The sequence below is a fragment of the Barbus barbus genome, assembly GCF_936440315.1.
Source record: "Barbus barbus genome assembly, chromosome: 12".
NCBI lineage: Eukaryota > Metazoa > Chordata > Actinopteri > Cypriniformes > Cyprinidae > Barbus > Barbus barbus.
The window spans coordinates 20856469-20875950 of record NC_136740.1 but is presented as its reverse complement, the minus strand read 5'-3'; the positions used below and the strand labels follow the sequence as shown (position 1 = coordinate 20875950).

The window sequence follows — 19482 nt, the reverse complement described above, 5'->3', positions numbered from 1 at the left end:
TTAAAACCATCAGCTGTCAGACACTGAATGCAAGTGCTGACGAAACAGTTTTCATTCTAAACCATAAACGCTGGATGAAAGGTAAACCTGCATGCCCTCTTCTACTGTTTTTAATGGACATTGATTGAGTCATGCCTGGATGTCTGAACATCCTAGATAAACTTGAGGAGCTGGATAATCAGGTTTTGGTTAGGCTAGATTCAGGAATAAGAAAATGTCACATGAGCTGAGTATGATAGATGCGATTAGTTTAACACAAGTAGAAATAAAGGCAAAGTCTGAGCATTTAACTGGATATAGTGTAATTTCACAGGGTTTGACAGCTGTAAATGATACTCTATGAAATGTAGAAATGGCTTGGCACTGTAATAAACCCTTTGGCCGTAAAAAAAATTATTTAGCACTACATATAAGGAGGGTGTTACCAACAATAGCAAGAGAAGAGACAGCACACATGTGAAAAGGGTGGAGATAAGTCACCAACAAAGGTGCAACCTAGATAAACACAAGCAGGCTTAGTATACAGTACACCATAAGGGGATTCTCTAGAAACAAGTAAGACTAATAAGAGGTAGTGATGACACTGTAAAACATGGGAAAATGTGATGTATTCAACAATTGGATATCATTACCATCATGGAAAACTATATGAATAGAGACAATCTGAGACACAAGAAAAGACTGCACATCAAGAAGTAAGACCACCTACAACAACATCGTCCATCAGGTAGGTCAATACAGACCTGCAGACAAAGCCAGCAAAGTGAAATACGTGACTTTTTTGTTTACAATGCAGGCCTACTTGTGGAATTAGCTGTCAGATGATTTGATCATTTATTTATTGTGAATTAGTTTGTATTATAAAGTGCACAGAACACATATGTTGGTGTCAAAACATTCCTCAGTTATGTCAAGGAAGGATAAATACACTATAGAGAGAGCATTATATTACCATTCAAATGACTGGAGTCAGTATGATTCTTTAATGTTTTTGAAAGTCCCCAAAAGACTATTTATTTGAATATTATTAAAATGTAAAATGACTGTTTTCTATTTTAAAATTTTTTTTCATGTAATTTATTCCTGTGTTGGCAATGCTGAATTTTCAGCATTGTCTTCAGTGTCACATAATCCTTCAGAAATCAAATAATATAATCATTGTTGAAAATTTTTTTGGTGGAAATTGTGAAACATTTTTTTCCAGATTATTTGATGAATAGAAAGAAAGAAAGGAATGGCATTTATTTGGAATATCATTTTTTTTTAACATTATAAATGCTTTATTGTCACTTTTGATCAACTGAATATTTGCTGAATAAAAGTACTGGACAATTTTTAAATACACTATTTTTAAATACATTTACTAAGTCAAGATATATATGTATAATACATCTCAGTTGCTTATGTGGGTTTCTCTATGTACCTCTGTGTATACGACGTGTCGTTGTGTCGTCTTTGAGAATGAAAAATGCAGACAAACAGGTTGAGCATCATAATACACATAAAAAGGCTGTTCCGTGTATATGTCAGAAATAACACAGTGGCCTTTTACTTCACAGTCTGAAAACACATTTAGCCACACTTATAGGCATAGAAAGAGCACATTCATCTAGTAGCACAACACGACTGACAATTGCAGCCATGAACACACACAAAATATAGCAAATATTAGTCCTGACATTTAGAAACCATGAGACTGGGTGTTCACTGTTTGTTCACAAATGAGGTCATCTCATATTGCACATGGAGCACAAGTGTGTAGTGCAGTGTCTATGAGATTATACTTACAAGATACTCTCATCATGTACACACACATAATTTACTTACGTACACAGTAAATATTTACATGTGAAATTTATTTCCTAGTATTTTTCCCCTTTTTTTCTTTCTGGGGTTATCTCCTGAAAAACAAAAAACACTCATGAACATTGAAGATGTTGACAAACATGTGTTTCACCTACCCAAAGCCTTTTATGCTGATTAGAAACACTGATCATGTTACACTGACCCAGAATTCAGCATGATGTTTCATACTGCCACTATAGAAGACTATTAAAATCTACATTGTTTCAGTGTTCTCCATATTTGGAAATCAGCCTGAAACACAGAGCTATACTTTGGTAAACAATTCATTTTAAAAATCTCCAACCTTTTAAATCCACATTCTGTCTCTGCGCAGCATGGCTACCACTTCCAGTTCTGCGTATTCTGAATGTAAACCTGGAGACACATTGTGTGGTGAGTAGATCATGTCTGTCAGATAAAACAAAAAGGCATCATCACCATTAGACGAGTATGTATCCAAAATTGTTAGCTAAAATTTAAAAAAGTCATTTATATTCCTTGTCAACATGTGACTTGCTCCCTCAGAGATCCGTGTGCATGAACAGGAAGTGATAATCGTACCGGTGTTGTTTTTGATGAGTTTCTTGGTCACGCTGGTGTTTCTGCTGCTGCTGAAGTTCTGTCCTGAGAAGGTGGATCGCCTGCAACCCAGGTCCAGTCGAACAACCAGGACTAGGAGAAACTTGCAAGGCATTGATGGTGAGTGTCTACATATACAGTGCCCTCCATAAGTATTGGAACAGTAAAAACAAAATTGCTCTGTTGGCTGTGGAGTCAAGACATTTGCAAATATGATTAAAAGATGAATATGAGACAAAACTACAGAATGTCACATTTTATTATTAGCCTTTTCAACAAATACATGTTTTACCAAATAAAAAGAACAGCATTTTTAGAGTTCATCCCACTCATTGATGTGAGCATAAGTATTGGGACAGCTGAACATAAGGCAGATATAAAAGATTAAAAGCTATTATTTAGTTGCAGATCCCTTGCGCACAATCACAGCAGTGAGTCTGGGACCCATAGACATCACCAGACTCTTGGTCTCATCCTTTAAAATGCTTTTCCCAGCCTTTAATGCAGCCAATTCCAATTGTTGCTTGTTTTGGGAAGTTTCTGCCTTTACTCTGCTCTCCAGCTGGTGAAATTCATGTTCAATCGGATTTAAATCTGGAGACTGACTTGGGCAATCTAAGACTTTCCATTTCTTTGCCCTTATAAATGCCTTGACTGAACTGGCAGGGTGTTTTGGGTCATTGTCCTGATGCAATATGAAGCACTTCCCAATGAATCTGATGGCATTTTATTGAATATTGGTAGGCAAGATGGTTTTGTACCCTTCCAAATTCATTCTGCTACTGTCATCATACATTAAGTCATCAGTAAAGTTGAGAGGGCCTGTTCCAGAGGCAGCCATGCATGCCCATGCCACGACACCACCTCCACCATGCTTTACAGATGAGGCTGTATGCTTGGGATCATTTGCAGTCCCCTTTTTTCCTCCACATTTTTGCTTTCCCATCACTTAGATAAAGGTTCATCTTTGTCTGATCGGTCCATAAACACAGTTCCAAAACTCTTCTGGCTCACCTTTGTGCTTTTTTGCAAACTCTAATCTTGCCTTTCTATTTTTGGTGCTAGTCAGAGGTTTGCATCTTGCTGTGTAGCATCTGTAATTCTGTGTCAAAGTCTCCTGAGGACAGTAAATTGTCAGAGCATCACCCCAGCTTTCTGGAAGTCGTTAGTGATTTTACAGACACGTCTTTTAGGGTTCATTTTCACAGCTTTTATGATTTGTCTGTCATCAACTACTGTTGTTTTCTCAGCCGATCAGGTCGTTGTTGGTTGCTGGTGTCGCTGGTGGTTTCCAAACTCTTGATTTCTCCATGCCCTTTGTTTTTGCTAGAGCTCTGACTTCCTCTTTTCTTTTAGCATCCAAATTGCTTGCTTTTCTCTCAAAGTCAGCTCCCTCGTCTTCATCCTGGTTTGTGTGTGTCATCATCGAATGCAAGATTCAGAATGCAGAAGTAATGGATATAACTGATACAACACATTCCCTGCTTTTAATATCTGAAGAATTAATGCAACAGGACACAGCTGATCACTTAGAAAGACCTGTGCGGCAACTGTTCTAATACTTATGCTCACATCAGATAGAGGGATGAAACTCTAAAAGTGCTGAACTTCTTAGCTGGTAAAACATCTATGTGTTGAATCACCCAATAATAAAATGTGACATTCTGTAGTTTTGTCTCATATTCATATTTTAATCATATTTGTAAATGTCTTGACTCCACAGCCAACAGAGCAATTTTGTCTCTACTGTTCCAATACTTTTGGAGGGCACTGTATGAGAATCGATCCGTTTATACTATATATTACTATATCAATAAAAAAAAAAAACATGCCAAGAGTGTCATACATTAATAAAAGTTTTTTGTTGTTGTTGTTGCTTTGATATATATATATCAATGTGTTGTACAGTATTATATGCAAAAAAATGTATGTATGTTACATGTATGATGCATAGCAAAATTGATGTGTACATTTTACAATTGAATAAAAAGTTAATCACAAAAATGTATTTCCTAATTAATAACATACATAATGTCTGTACATAATACAGGGATTAAGTATTTGCTTTAGTGTTAAGCATAAATGTTGCATCTCAAATGTAAACCACTGTGGTTATGTGTGTCATGGCAAGGGCCTAACTAATCTCTAATCAACACATTGAGACTATTTGCACAAAATGGTTTTGATATTGACTTCAAGTAAACAAACATGACACTTGGTCGATAATATATTTTATGAAATATCCTGTTCTGTTTTTCATACTTTTAATTAATTTAATCCCACCTAAACAGTCTCTCTTTCTATCTCCCTATACGTAGCTCCCCAGGGTCTGAATGCTCTTGAAGGTGAGCCCATAGCATTGGACACTACATCTTACATGACGTTCAGCCCAGTTCGAGACTCCTATAGACATGAACATGCCTCCTTCAATGCCAACAATGTGGCCTTTACCGATGGCGGAGGCTCTTTTGGGGCCACAGCTTCAGCCTTCACAAAGCCCAGGGAACTTCCACGACAGCGACTACCGGAGAACTTCAAAGGGGTGTCTCCTCTCCCAGCATCATACTCTCTGAAGTCAGACAGCTCCGTCTCACTCTACAGGGCTCGTATGGAAAACAGAAATGTGGTGCTGCGTGTACTCAATGGTGCCCGAGTGATTTATGATATAGTCATAAAATCTGACTGAGATCTTGAATTCCAGTTTCACACTCCTTTTTTTGTTCTCATACTCAGATTCAGCCAGTAACCAGGAAAGTCAGTCATTCTTGGGATTTGCATCCTTTCTTTCCCAGTTAGGGCCCCATCCCTTCTTACCGGAGCTTCTGGGAGTTATATCCCTGCGAGCTCCTCTCATTACTGTTATTGAAGAGATGGAGAACAGAGATCTGCTCGGATTCCTGTGGAGATGTAGACCGGTAAGAGATTTGACCAAGATGTTTTATAGAAGCGGTTCTCAACTGGTGGGACATAGGCCATAAGTGAACTTTTGAAAGTTCTAAAATGCTTCATTTATCTTATGTTGTTGATTTCAAAGGTTGTGCATCTAAATAAACTTCTTTTGGTGCAAATTCTTTTGTTATTTGGTATTAAACAGGATAATGTTGGGCCAGACAGCATGTACCAGATGACAGAGAAAAAGATCTTCACTATGGCTTCACATGTGTCCTCTGCACTGGTGAGTGTAATTTCTCATGCTCTAAAATCCAAGCATTATAACTGGCAATATAAGCAAGCACTATAGTTGGAACAAATATGACACCAATGATGGTGTCGTGTGATAGTTTGGTTTGAGATCTTCTAACCTTTCTTGCTTCTTTCTCTGTAGGATTTTCTCCATAGCAAAGATCTTCTCCACTGCAACATCAAAGCTCGCAGTGTGTTAGTCAGCAACATTTGTACTGCAAAACTCTGGGGTTTGGGTGACTTGTATGCAAGGACATCAGCAAGTGCTAATCACAGTGAAGATCCTGGGAGTAAAAAGTGGCAGGCTCCTGAGCTACTGGCCAAGAGACCAGCCACTCCAAAAAGTGATGTGTAAGTAAAAAGCACAATACATGTTATCCGGAAAAACAATGTTCATGTTTTCAGCTCAAATACCTGTATTTCTTTATCTTTTTTGCAGCTGGTCACTTGGACTGCTACTGTATGAAATGGTGACTCTTGGTGAGTTTGCTGACGATTCAAGTTGACTGTATCTTGCTTACAATGATAAATAACTCTCACCTTTAACTTCTCTCACATTTTTATCCTATTTTTTATACTTTCAGGTGAGGTCCCCTTTTCTGAAATCCCTGCAAAGGAACTTCTACAGTATCATCAGCGAGGGAAAACCCTGAAGAAACCGAACAATTGCTCCAACTCACTGTAAATGCACCTTTAGAATTGTTGTTTTGTAAAATTATTGTATTTGTTTTTTTTATTATATTTTAATTTCCTGGTTATACAGTGTGTATGTTCAAAATAATCAATTGTTACTACTGCTTTTCTCCAGTTACTCACTTATCAAAGCTTGCTGTCAGTGGAAGGAGCATGACCGCCCCTCATTGGCTGAGGTCAGGCGTAAACTCCAATCAGGAGAGAAGAGTGCCAATGACAGCAGTGTTATCCGTGTGCCTGAGCCAATCAATATTGAACAGTATCTGAAGGAAGCAGGATATGGAGAATCCAACAACTACACCGTTTTCTAAACTTCACACGACTCTTCATAATGCTATTTTATTATAATTACTATATAAAAAATATATTTTGTGTTTGTGGTGTAAACTGTGTATCTTCAGTGCTTCCTGCTGAGTGAATTGAGTGTTGACCAGCCATACTGACATAAAAAAATTTGAATGTATGAAATGTTAATTTTAGAGAAGGTTTACAGATATTATCCTTTCTTCAAAATGCATTGAACAAATTGCAATTATGTTGCCATAAACTAAATCCTAAATTTATTGTACAGTTATATATTTGAACATGATGCTGTGAAAAGGTGGAGTTTAAAGCAAACACTGAGAAGTTTCAAACTTACTTGACTCATCTGATAAAGTAAAATATATATAATTTTTTCAGGACAGACATATTTAGCAGATGCAGCCACACGTGGCAGGTACATTTCCACATTTACTCTAACAAAATTAAATATTTGTTCAACCCTTGAATATTTTAAACACTATTACAGGAACAGAATTGTTCCCAACACTGGGAGTGTGATATTATTCTTATAGAGCAGCTTAATAAACAACAATTAAACGAGTAACTTACTTTTTAGACACAGTATGGGCAGTCATTTGGTCTATGTTTGCTCCGCAAAAAAGATTTCTTCCATATCAGGGTTGACAGGTCCCAGCCCAAGGCTGACTCAAAACCACTTTATATTGATATATAATATATATCTATATATAAATATATAATGTTCTCTATTATAGATAAGTGCTCAAAACCCACCCGAAAGGAATGAAATCTAACGTTAGCCCAATTTCCCCCACCCAATCACAATTTACAGCTGCGTTATTTCCATAATGGACCTTAAAATAAACATTTTGATTTTATATATTCTGTTTTAAATCTTATTTGGATTAGTTTAGCTAGACTTATATGTAGCATGTGGCCATTTATTTAATCTGTAGGCCCATTTCATTCCTCTTCAATCACCGAATCTTCCCCAAATTTTTAAACATCTTCATGAAAAAAAAACAACATATAGTGAAACTCACGTAATCTCTAGTTTCTCCTTTCCTCTTTCCTCGCTCTTTCATTCCAAGGAATAATATATAGTAAACGGATCGATTCTCAATTTTCTTAGCCTTTTTTGGTGCCTGTGATAAATTACAAAAAACCTGCAACCAACGGCTCTGTATTTTTTCCCGCGACTGCATTTTCAAAAACGTGACCCTGGAAACATTATCCAAAAGCAGCCACAGCTGTATGAATCAATGACATTAGACATAAAGATATTTATTCAATCGTTGCAAATCCAATAATCAAGATCAAGCCTTTTAGTTGAATTTGTTTAAAAATTCACAAAAAAAGAAAGAAACGTGCATTATCCAATTGACAAAGTCATCAATTCGTTTTTAAAACGAGGACTATGAACGAATACTAATTTGCCAAGCAGGAAGTAAAGACTTGAGAGAAACTGGATGTGAATGTCACAGCACCTTCTTTATTCATATTTAAGCATACAAAGAAACTCAGCCATTCTTTCAGCTTTCTTATGCGCTCTCTCTCATTTACACACTACCTCATCATACCAGTGCTGCAAGATTCTCAGGCAAAGCTACTAATACTTGTTTATGAAGCTGGTAAACAGTACCCAAAAATAATGATGCAACTTTTTAATACAAATGTAAAGTTTCCTAACCATCTACTGTAGAAAAAAAAAAGAATTTATTGGTCTAGGATCAGTTATCCAATCATTCCTTCAGTCTGTGATTTACAAAAGAAACAAAACCTACTTCCATTCAGTAATACTGTGTACTGAGAACATAACAGATTTTCCATCTCTCAGTCTCTGAACCATTACACGCAGTGAAGCAGGTATGCACACGCAGAAAGCTGCAGTATGAAATCACCAATGGCTGCAATGAGCATTTCTATAGTTTCATAGCAGACAGAGTTATATAGTGTATGGAAATCTAATTGTATTAACTTCCTAAATGGCACACTGAAGACAATCAACAATCCCTTAATCAAGTGCTGATCAACCAAAAAAACAACAGGCTTGCCAAACAATAGTGAAATGACACTCAAGTTGACTTTTTGGGGGAAAAATAAGGGAAGCCCTGAAGGAAGATGCAGATGCCAGAGGCAACATACTGTTATTTTTTTATAAAGGCAACTTATTCACATTTTTGACTGATAGTCAAAAGCACTACAGGTATAACATTGATTACTTTCTCTAATGGCATTATCAGTCATACTTAGATTACTCTTGTTTAACATAACTGACAAACACAAAAGGACTACACATTTACAGTGAGGGCTTCAAATCAAGAGATGCGAGCCCAGATATTATACATGTAGCACATTCAAAATCCAGAATCGAGACGTAGTATGTTTATCACCTCCTAACTAATCGATTCTGTCATTTAAAGATTATACATTATTATCTTTGTGCTATTTGTCCTTTAGGATCACTCCCATTATTCTTTCTAGAACTGTTTAAAACAGGAGAAATTAAAGAGAGAACTAGTCAGTTCCAATTTAGCCATCATTGAAAACAATATCATTAATAATCCAGACTTTCACGTCTAAACAAAAATACTACGGTAAATAATTTGCTTTAATAAGGCATCACTTGTTTTCCCCTTCAGATGTCATTCGTTCCTGTTTTTTTTTTTTTTTGGATTAATCTCTAGGTCAGCCATTAAATCCAATGTCTTTTCATGCCCATCAGTTTCAGTTTCCCAGGCTGGTGACAGAAGTATAAAACTCTAATCCTGCTACTTCTCTCCCTCCATTCCTTGTTCAATCCTTCAGGCTGTTGATAGAAGCACAGATTTTGAGGGCAGGACCGAGTTTGATGTTCATAGTGGACATAAGATGCTCTTCCTTTAGTAGCATGAGCGCTTGGCCATCAATCTCCTGTGACAGGAACTGGGATGCCAGGTCCTCACAACCTGCAAGAGATGGAGTATATGATATAATATAGTAAACATACAGGTGAACACAAAGCATACATCCAGGGGAGCATCAGAACACTAACCTTGAAGAGAAGAAATGAACTGACACACTTCCTCCACACTCCAGTGAGCTGGGTTGCCAGATAGGAAGTGGTTCTCATCCACTGGGAGACCACTTGGTGCTGTGTCATCCAACTGAGGGCCACAGTGGGTTGGTCTTGGGCATGAGAAGGATGAGCTGGGAGAGAGTGACAAGAAGTCTTCCTCTTCCTCACCCTCACAGCTGGAAATGTCCTCAGAACGACTAGATTCTGAACGACACTGCAAAAGAAAAAACAATGATTAAAGTATATTCATTAAAAATAACAGAATAACATCTGTTATAAGTATGATTTTCAGTTCCCTTTGGGTGACTTAATATATCTACACTGCAGATCAAAAGGTTTTTTTTTAAATTATGTTTTTGAAAGTCTCTTATGCTCACCAACTCTGTAATTTGTTCTTGTTATGGCAAAGCTGATTTTTCAGAAGCCATAATTACAGTCTTCATTATCACATGATCCTTAAAAAAAAATCATTCTAATATGCTGATTTGGTGCACAAAAAAAATTTTTTTTACAAATTGAATACATCCTTGCTGAATAAAAGTATTAATTAAAAGTATTTAAATAAAATCTTACTGACCATAAACATTTGAATGGTAGTTGTACATAAAATATATATATTTTTTTATCAGGTTGCTGCAATGTCCATTATCTCACCTTTACAGGAAGATGCCTGCCTGATATTTTAGCACAGGCGATCTCAGAGCTGCTTCTGCGAGGACCCCTGCGTCTAGCAATAACATCCTGCACAACAGGGCCCCCTGGTGGCCGTTCGACACCCTCAAGACCCCTACTAACACGGTAATGGTTACTGCAGCTGACATTGTACCTGTATGACAAGGTTTGGATGTAAATAAAACACACAGCACAATACAAAACACAGCACATACTCTTTCAGGTTAATTCATAATTAATTACATTTTTCTATTAATAAGACATTTTAAGAATCTATCAATGATATGGGCTGATTTTGGTCTCACCTCTTGGCACAGGTTTTGGAACAGAAGCGCTTTGATCGTCTGAACTGGCTGGCCGGTGCAAATCTTAGACAGTATTCACACTTTAATTCTGAAAATGATATATAGACACAATGTGTAAGTGACAGAGAGAATATAAATGTGTCTGAACAACTTCATTGTAGGAAATATTTTTCCACAGCTTTGAAACAAAAACTCACTATCAGAGCGGGTGTTATCTGGATGTAGGATGGGTGGAACAGCCACAGGAAGTTCTTTCAATGGTCCAGTCACCTGTCAATCAGAAGGAAAAGTTTATGTGTGTTCTATTCCTCTCAGACCTCTGGTCCACTAATGAATGAGTGTCTTAACACTGGATTTTTTTTCTTTTGTGGTTAAAAAAAAAATGCTAGACTAGATTTGTTTTTAGCAGATACACTCACAGGGAAAGGTTCGGCTCCCTCCTGGATAACAAAGCCCTCAATGAGGTGAGTGAGGACCTGAGGTTTGACCACAGCCTGTGGGACAGGTGCTCGATCACCCTGTCCTCCTCCACGAGGAAGAGGGAGAGAAAGAGAGAGAGTAGGAGGAGAGGAGAACGCCATCTCTGGGACTAAACAACAAATAGACAGGAAGAAGAGCAAAAGCATTCATACAAATGAGAAGAATAAATAATGATTCAACAGTGTTTACTGCACTGCTAATCACAAACATCATTTTTAATAAATATAATGTGTATTGCTACATTTAATAATTATATTAGTTCATCAGCTATATTATAATATATATATGTTAGATGCAAACTTGCAGGTATGAACTGAATGTGACAAGATAAAAATACATTTTTACTGCAAAACATCAAAACAACGTCAGATGTACAATTAAGGCATCACAATTTTATAAAGTACAGTGTAAAAAAACAGATATTCATTTTGAGATCTGTTAAAGATTGCATTTAACAGCATTAATAAATTATTATGGTTTTTAAAGATGAACTTTAAGTGAGTGTTAGATTATAGAAAATGTAATCTAAATGTAAAAATTGTGGGAAATGAGGTAAATATACAGTATTAACCACTATGATAACTAATGAAACGAAGCTCACCAAGGATAAATGTATTAATTACCGTAAAAACAATATTTTTACAATATAAAATAATATCTCTATTTTAATATATTTTTTTATGTAATTTATTCCTGTGATGGAAAAGAAACATTTATTTTTATTAATGCTGGAAACAGTTGATTAATGATAATGTTTCTGTGGATAATGGATTCTTTGATGAATAGAAAGTCCAAAGGAACAGCATTTGTTTGGAATAGAAATGGTTAGTTACATTATAAATGTGTTTACTCTTACTTTTGATGTTTACTCTCAATTTAACCATGCCCTCGCTCAATAAGTATTAATTTCTCTCAAAAAAATCGTACTAATCCAAACCTTTATAAGATAGCGTATAATTTTCCAAAAAAAGAAAAAAAAGAAAAGAGAAGTATTTTGCAATAAACACTGTGACTAAGTCATACTATTCCTGCCTATGGCCCACCTGTATCTAGTGAGGGAGCTGGTGAGAGAGGAGGAGCGGAGTCTTGCATTGACGGACTTGCATTGACGGCCTCAACTGACATCTCATGAGGTAAATCTGATTCAGATTTCCTTTTTAATGGACCAATCCCAGGCTTCGTCTACAACAAAAGGAAGATTGCATGAGTGTCACAGCATGGACAGACCACAGGGAAATACAGTTCACCCATTATCTACTAACATGAGCTGGTCCAGGCTGAATGAAAACAGAATCTCCAGAGTTATTCTGTCCATCCATCGAGTGTGTGACCGAAGCAGAACTACCCTGACTCAACGCTGGGCTCTGATTGGTTTGCATCTGAGACATTGGGAGGGCACTTTGGGCTGTTTTAAGGCACATGCCGGCTCCGCCCATTTCCACAGCAGTCACCATTGTAACAACATTGCTACCAGAGTTATTGATGGGCACGACAGCCGTAGCGTCCTGCTGGGCACAACAGGTCCGAGCCTGGGCCACTGCTAAAGCCTGAGAGTTTCCTATTGTGCTCTGCCTTGCTCCGACCAGCTGAACTGGGACGTGGGGAGGGTGATGGCATCCCGTGGCCTGGCCATTGTTGGGTGGTGCTGGGAGAATGGGAGGTGGGTGGCGAGGTGGCATCTGCACTGGGAGCCGATGCCCCTGAGCCATTTTAGGTTGAATGGGCACAGGTCCTGTTCCATGACCCAGTTTTTCAGTGCTCAGATTCGCCCCCGTTTGCTGGAGTGGCTGCACCACTAATGTCTGGGCAGTCATGTTAGATTTGTTTGCCACTGTGCCCATTGGATAGCCTTGAGAAGATGTAGGAACATTGGAAGTGGGCACCAGGATGTGGGTAACGGTGGCTGTAGCAGCTGGTACTCCTCGAGCTTGGCACAAGCCAGATTGAGAAAGAAGGAGCTGGGAGAGAGGGAGCGAGGGGGAAGGCGAGGAGGATGGAGGATTGGAGGAACCTCCAGCTTGCTGTGGGGTGACAGCGGATTGATTAGAGCCCTTCATGTTGAGACCAGGCATGCTGGGATTGGTGGTGTTGGAGCAGTTTTGCAGTTTGGTGTTGGTGAGCGGTTGAGTCTGTGGTTGGATCTGCTGGGCTGACTGACCAAACTGCTGCGGAGTCTGCTGGTTAAGTGGGAATGAGCCTTAAAGGCCAGAGAGAGAAAAACAAACTTTAGTTCATTCCATAGTCAGTGCAACTGGGAAATGATTGCAGCAGACATATACATTTGGGAATTTGAAATGCAATACAAGGCAATACAATAAGGAGTGACTGTTTACATGCATTATTATGACTTGTAAAATTAAACATTTGTTTTCTGTGACATTTAGTAATAAATGTGTTAATATTTAAACTTGTCAGATAAGGACGTTTTGTCATGTATGCTATTGTTTTTTGTTGTTTTTCCCCTCAGCCAAAGTGTTTATGAATGTTGTTGGCTTAGAGTTTCCTCTATATTTATAAGTGCATAACATCCAGCAATTGCATATTTTCTTTATAAATAAGTTTTCAATGTTTTAGAAAAAAGTATCACCAGGAATGCATTTATTTGATTAAAAATACAGTAAAAACAGTAATATTGTAAATATTACTACAATTTGAAATAACTGATTACTTTTTGTAAATTATTTTTTTTTTGCATGTAATTTACTCCTGTGAATGCAAAGTGGAATTTTCAGCAGCCATGATTTTTTTTTTTTTAAAGTTTTTAATGAAAATAATGTTCAAAAGAACTTTATTATTTGAAATATGTAGATTTCTTAACTGTCATTTAAAAAAAAATCTTACCGACCCCAAGCTTTTGAATGTGTATATGTGAAAAATATATTAATTTATTAAAAAGTTAGATAATTGATTAATTATACAACTTAAAAATAAAACATGATAAATGATAATAAATTTATTATAATAGATAAAAACTAAGACTACATTATGATTTATAAATGAAAATTTAAGTTGAAAAAAATTGTGTGTTGGAGCAGGGCAAGCGGAAATCTGAACTACTGGCTCGACTGGCTAAACAGAAAAAAGCATATTGTTAAGCTCTGTAATATCTTCATTTTAATCATCACCACTTGTCTCCTTCCTGTCTGCAAACTCTGTCTTCACAGTAGCCACTCTTGGAGTGGACACACAACGCATTGCCAAGTTCTGCACCTAAAAAGAGAGAGACAAAGGAAATTATGCAAGAGCCAAAACAATGAAAAGTGTGGAAAGGAGAAGGGTATACCAACATCACAATGAACAAAGATCTTAACACTATGGTCTAACCAGACGAGACAAATTTCCACTGACAAGTCATTTTTTATTCAAAACTGACAGTGAAATGCTATGGAACAGAACCACAACCATTAAGAATATATTTGATGTTTCAAACTGCTTGCATACAGTTGAACTACAACCAAGAAGTTAATACTGTTATTCTGGAAGAAAAAGGAGGCTCCTGCATGCAAGCTACGGCTTGGAGAGATGATTTCTACTTTACATTTGGAACGAATTAGGTACTGTTTAAAGGGAAAATTTGAGCAGTTTGACATAATTTGTCACCATTTTCTCTGTTACTTTGATGGAAACCCTACAGACTAATGCATCATTTGTTAATGTAATGTTTTAATATTTTTTCATCATACTTTACAATTTAATGTAAACAGGTCTTGTAAGGGATGGTTTGTCATGTGTTATTTTTTCTCTCTCTTTTATAATTTTTATTGTATTCTTTGTACATTTAATAGAGACGAATTATGTCAAATTGCACATCCATCTTCAAAATCTTATTCAAAAACTTATTTGACAAAAAAAGAGAGAATATTTTTGATGTTTAATATACAGTGATATTCCGCAGGATTTTAGACCAATAAGATTTCATTGTGGACAAAAAAGACACAAAAACCAAGCAACCTGGTCTCATCGCATGGTGAAGTTGCTTAGGAAGTAGGATTCATCCTTTACTAGATTGCCCCAGATTATGACACATCTAGAAGGCCGAATGTCACACCTGATCATTGTCTAAGAGGTTACTTGAGGATGTGGGAGCTGTTTCCTGTTGCTGCAGCTGCTGGGGCTGCTGTTGGGCAACCGTTGCCACAGCAGCTGTCGCCGTACCACCAGGCATGAAAATGAGCTGAGGGGTGAGAGGTGCCCTGAGAGAGCGGTTTACCTGTGAGTGGAAAGACCAATCAAATTACACCCTTGGGAAAAGAGTGAGCTTGGATAAACATTACATTAACAGTCCCCAGGTAAACAGTTTAATACTGTTGTACAGTGTTATTACAAGCCGTAAAAACATATATTAGGTCTAGGTCTGGATTAAAGTGCACTCTGACAAGACACTTACTCTCAGGTACATCTGACCCGGTCCACCCGAGTTTCCACCCAGCAAAACTGACTGGCTAAGGGCTGTTGAGGCTGCAGAGGTGGCAGGTCCCACTGGACGGGGGTTTGACATGGTCCCTCCACCAGATGTTGTACTTAAGTTGACCTAAAACAGGCACATCATAGATCAGCTCTAGCTTCTATTTAATAAAACGTTCCAAAATGACTCGTCAACAACCGTAAGCACAGTTTCACAAACAAAGAATTAGAAGTGAGCATAGTCATCATTTCCATCAGCCAAGCCACACATTTAATCGATGTAAAAGCACTCACTGTGCACTGCGCTGAACTTGTAGCTTGAGAGACACTGTTACTGGGAGAGCTGGACTGACGACTGGCTGCAAGAGTTGCCTGAAAATATAAAAAAGAAATATCTCAGGGTGAAATACTGTTTTTTTTTTTGTAGAATAACACTACAGCACTTACAATATTTTTGGTGTAAAATTAATAACAACGTTTATGATTTGTTTTGGTAATAACAATAATAAGAATAACAGAAATTATGGTAAATACATTATATTCATACAAATAAATAAAATAATTATTAGCAATAATAATTTTACAAAAAATCCATAGTAATAAATTACCATTTGCAAAAAATAATGGAAATTTTGCAACTACAATGCAAGTCCACGAAAGCTATGAATTCACAAACGCTTTGCTGAAAAACAATTACAATTAAATAAGGTTCAAAACAATGCTTATTTATTGAATATAAGACATGTTAATTCATATTTCAACATGTGTAAAACAAAATCACATACACTGCTCAAACATTTGGAGTCTGTAAAATATTTTTTAGTATTTTTGAAAGAAGTCTTCCAAGATGCCAAGGTTGCATTTATTTAATTAAAAAAACAGTAAAAACTGTTATATTGAGAAATATTATGAAAATATTTTAAAAGGAAACTTTCTGTGATGCAAAGCTGAATATTCTTATGCTTGTTGAAAACTAATACACTGCTTAGCATTTTTGTGGATTTCTTTCAGAATTCTTTAATTATTAGAAAGTTCAAAAGAACAGCATTCATTTGAAATAGGAATCTTTTGTAACATTATAAGTCTTTACTGTCACTTTTGATCAATTTAATGTGTCCTTGATTTTTTTTTTTTAATGAACAGTAGTGAACTTAATTTACCCAACCAGGTAAAAATGATGACTCCTCAAGTTAAAACACCAGGACTGAGATTTTAAAAAGCTAATAAGATTTGCAAAGAAAATGCATACTTTGGTTGTTTTTCCTCATTCACCAGGGATAATATCACTAATAATTTTTTTGTGGATTTTGCTTGATATGATTTCCTGACTGCGTCTGACCTGTTGCACAGCAGCCAGGTTATGGAGTTGAGCGCTGTTGATCTGCTGCTGCAGCATCAGTTGCTGGAAGTACTGAGCTGCATTGGGCTGCCTCTGTAATGCCTGCAATGCCTGGAAACATATTCAAGAGTACAGACAACTGCATTTCCCACAATTCAAGTCTCAGAGTGGCACTGACATGAATAAATGATTTAAATTACACTTCAATTTGGCTGTTAGTGGAGTTCGCAGTGGCTTTGTGACCCACCTGCACGGCTTGCCTTTCATACAGAGACATTTGAGCTATTTGTGGGGGGCGGGAGTTTCCCCCTGATGCTGCACTGCTATTGGCTGAGCTGGAGCTGGTCTGGTCTTCTCCTGCCTCCATGCTCACTGGATGGACGACCAGTCAATCAAACTTTGTAATAGAACACCAGAGAAAAATATGCATCAACAAAAGGTTTAATGCTTTACGGTTTAATTAAAACAGCTAATTGGAATAAAAACAATGGAGTAGTAGAACACTTTCGCACAGGCACACTTGTTAACATATTAAAACCTTTAGATAGAATATCTTTAAAATACCCCAACGATGTTAAGTAGTTTTAATGTATACAGCATTAGTAATGAATAAATAAAGGTTATCTGTCATCTGCGGGTGATGAATGATCGCGGTTCTGCTGCATTAGTTCTGTGCAATATCTTCACGTATAAGTTGCGATGTATACTAGACTTTATAACAGCATGCACACTTATTTATTTTCATATGTGCACGATCTGAAGCAATGCACAGGGTGAAAATAGACACCATGTCCACCCCCAGTATCTCATCCGCTGCTGCAAAAAATGTTGGCGAACTGGCGACTCCCAAAGTGCCAAACAGACAGAATTGTACCTCTCTGCGATCGGCAATATTTTTGCCTCCCTCTCTCGTAATGGAAACAACCAGCAGGAAACGGTGCTTATAATATCGATATAATATAGTTCCAGTATTTATTTTTGCGTTCGCAAGTATTGTTGGAATTCTTCAAACAACGGTGATTGTGATGAGGCTCAAAAAAAAAGCGATGAAGCCCCACTCCGCCCCCCGCACTGTTTACTATTCTATTTCCGGCGCCAAAAATGACGTGCCAGATAGAAGTCTGCAGCGGTGTCATATAATTACACAATAAAAGTCCGTCCGTCTGTCTTTCTGTCTGTACAATGAATAAATAAATACACACCTGCAATACATGCGCTAATACAGTTTAGAGATAACAAAAAAAGAAGATTAAAATATCCAGCGAAAACACGAACACCTCTTGAATTTAAAATAAAATATTTTTATTTCTCAAATAAAAAGTGCAAATATGTGTCAAAAATAAATAAATAAATAACATTAATTAATTAATTAATTAAAATCAAATAGTGAACCACTAAAACACTTTCACTTTCTTTCTTTCTTTCATTCAATAAGCATAAACAGCCTAAAGCAGGCTTCCTCAATGGGCGGCCCGCGGGCCACATTCGGCCCGCGAGAGAAAAATGTTTCGCCCACGCTCATTTCAAATAATGTGTCATGAAATTTCAAACGCAGCATCAGAAAGCGACATTAGCTTACATCGTGTCTACACCGGACGCGACGCAACAAAATACAATAGACTTTATAATCAGTGATGCTGTCTACACTGGATGCAGCGCTGCGCGACAAATCCCGACAGAAAACTGCTGACTCGTTCATTAAGACGCACTGACACAAAGAACAAATGATTTGCAATGCTTTGCCGCGTCCAGTGTAGATACTATGTGACAGCAAAAACATGGAAAATGTGAAGTAAAGAAAAGTGGACACGGAAAATAGGTAATTGAAATGTGACTGAACAGTTTTGAGTGAGTGAAACCATCTTTGTAATGGATGTTGGTTTGCAGTGAGTTCACAGTTTTAAAGTAGCTTAAGTTTTAATTTATTTTCAAGATCTGAGGTAAATTATCTATTGTTGCTTTCACTAATGGCTATAAACCTCACGCAAAATAATATTCAAACTCATATTAGACACTTTTAACAAAGAATAAACCACATAATCATTACCTGCGATTATCACTGTCATATTTTGTATGTTCGCGACGTCGCAGAAAAAAAATAATTAAAAAACCTTGTCGCTGATTGTCACGTGTCACTGTCGCGGGTGGTTAGGACAAAAACTACATGGAAAATATACTTTTTATCGCGTCGCGTCGCGTCACGTCTGGTTGGGACACACGGTGTTACAGTTTGATCCCCCCCAAAATCTAAGTGAAAATATTAATGCTGACAGATCTCATAATTGAATCTGCAATTACGGAAAGTGGAGAGAAGAGATCCAGTCTGGAGCTGAGCAGGAATAGTTGATTTGCATGGCAGACATGGAGATCCAGATTTTTTTGTTTGTTCATTTGTTTTTAACATTCAGCAGGCAAAGTTCTTCTGTATCTAAATGTTCATAATTGTTTGAATAAAACAGACTACTGGGGGAAAATATCTGAATATTTATCTTGTGACCATCGTGTGTCTATTTTAACAAAAGCAACAATAATATAATAATAAGAATAATTTATATATATATATATATATATATATATATATATATATATATATATATATATATATATATGTGTGTATGTATGTATGTAGCCTATATAGGTCA

At 36.9% G+C, this 19482-nt stretch overlaps 2 protein-coding genes across 4 annotated transcripts; one reads left to right on the top strand and one right to left on the bottom strand.

Annotated features, from left to right (window-relative positions):
• The first annotated feature begins 462 nt into the window (after positions 1-462).
• On the top strand, positions 463-7184 carry LOC306877986 (tyrosine-protein kinase STYK1-like). 3 transcript variants are annotated; one of them, XM_079430059.1, is made up of 10 exons: positions 463-727; positions 2180-2238; positions 2371-2544; positions 4743-5069; positions 5158-5339; positions 5519-5599; positions 5750-5958; positions 6047-6087; positions 6192-6288; positions 6416-7178. In XM_079430059.1, exons 2-10 carry the CDS (start codon positions 2181-2183, stop codon positions 6609-6611), a joined length of 1365 nt encoding a protein of 454 aa, XP_079286185.1. In that variant the 5' UTR covers positions 463-727; position 2180; the 3' UTR covers positions 6612-7178. The 3 variants fall into 3 exon arrangements, with proteins under 3 accessions (XP_079286185.1, XP_079286186.1, XP_079286184.1); XM_079430060.1 differs by having other exon boundaries at positions 464-727; positions 4743-5030; positions 6416-7184; XM_079430058.1 differs by having other exon boundaries at positions 512-695; positions 6416-7165.
• An 869-nt stretch (positions 7185-8053) lies between these two features.
• Positions 8054-17917, bottom strand: LOC306877583 (polyhomeotic-like protein 1). The gene is made up of 15 exons (XM_079429430.1): positions 17715-17917; positions 17088-17237; positions 16841-16951; positions 15796-15873; positions 15485-15628; positions 15146-15307; positions 14223-14307; positions 12360-13294; positions 12141-12279; positions 11037-11206; positions 10815-10887; positions 10618-10705; positions 10295-10466; positions 9617-9854; positions 8054-9530 (listed from the first exon to the last, which is right to left on the bottom strand). The coding sequence occupies exons 2-15, from the start codon at positions 17205-17207 to the stop codon at positions 9379-9381; spliced, it is 2667 nt and encodes an 888-aa protein (XP_079285556.1). The 5' UTR covers positions 17208-17237; positions 17715-17917; the 3' UTR covers positions 8054-9378.
• Positions 17918-19482: the final 1565 nt, after the last annotated feature.

Coding starts and splice junctions, on each gene's coding strand:
- LOC306877986 (XM_079430058.1), top strand. CDS start 637: ATGGAAAACTATATGAATAGAGACAATCTGAGACACAAGAAAAGACTG. Junction 6,088..6,191: donor GTATGAAATGGTGACTCTTG/GTGAGTTTGCTG, acceptor TTATACTTTCAG/GTGAGGTCCCCTTTTCTGAA. Junction 6,289..6,415: donor AACAATTGCTCCAACTCACT/GTAAATGCACCT, acceptor GCTTTTCTCCAG/TTACTCACTTATCAAAGCTT.
- LOC306877583 (XM_079429430.1), bottom strand. CDS start 17,207: ATGGAGGCAGGAGAAGACCAGACCAGCTCCAGCTCAGCCAATAGCAGT. Junction 15,629..15,795: donor CAAGTTCAGCGCAGTGCACA/GTGAGTGCTTTT, acceptor TGCCTGTTTTAG/GTCAACTTAAGTACAACATC. Junction 12,280..12,359: donor TTCAGCCTGGACCAGCTCAT/GTTAGTAGATAA, acceptor CTTTTGTTGTAG/ACGAAGCCTGGGATTGGTCC.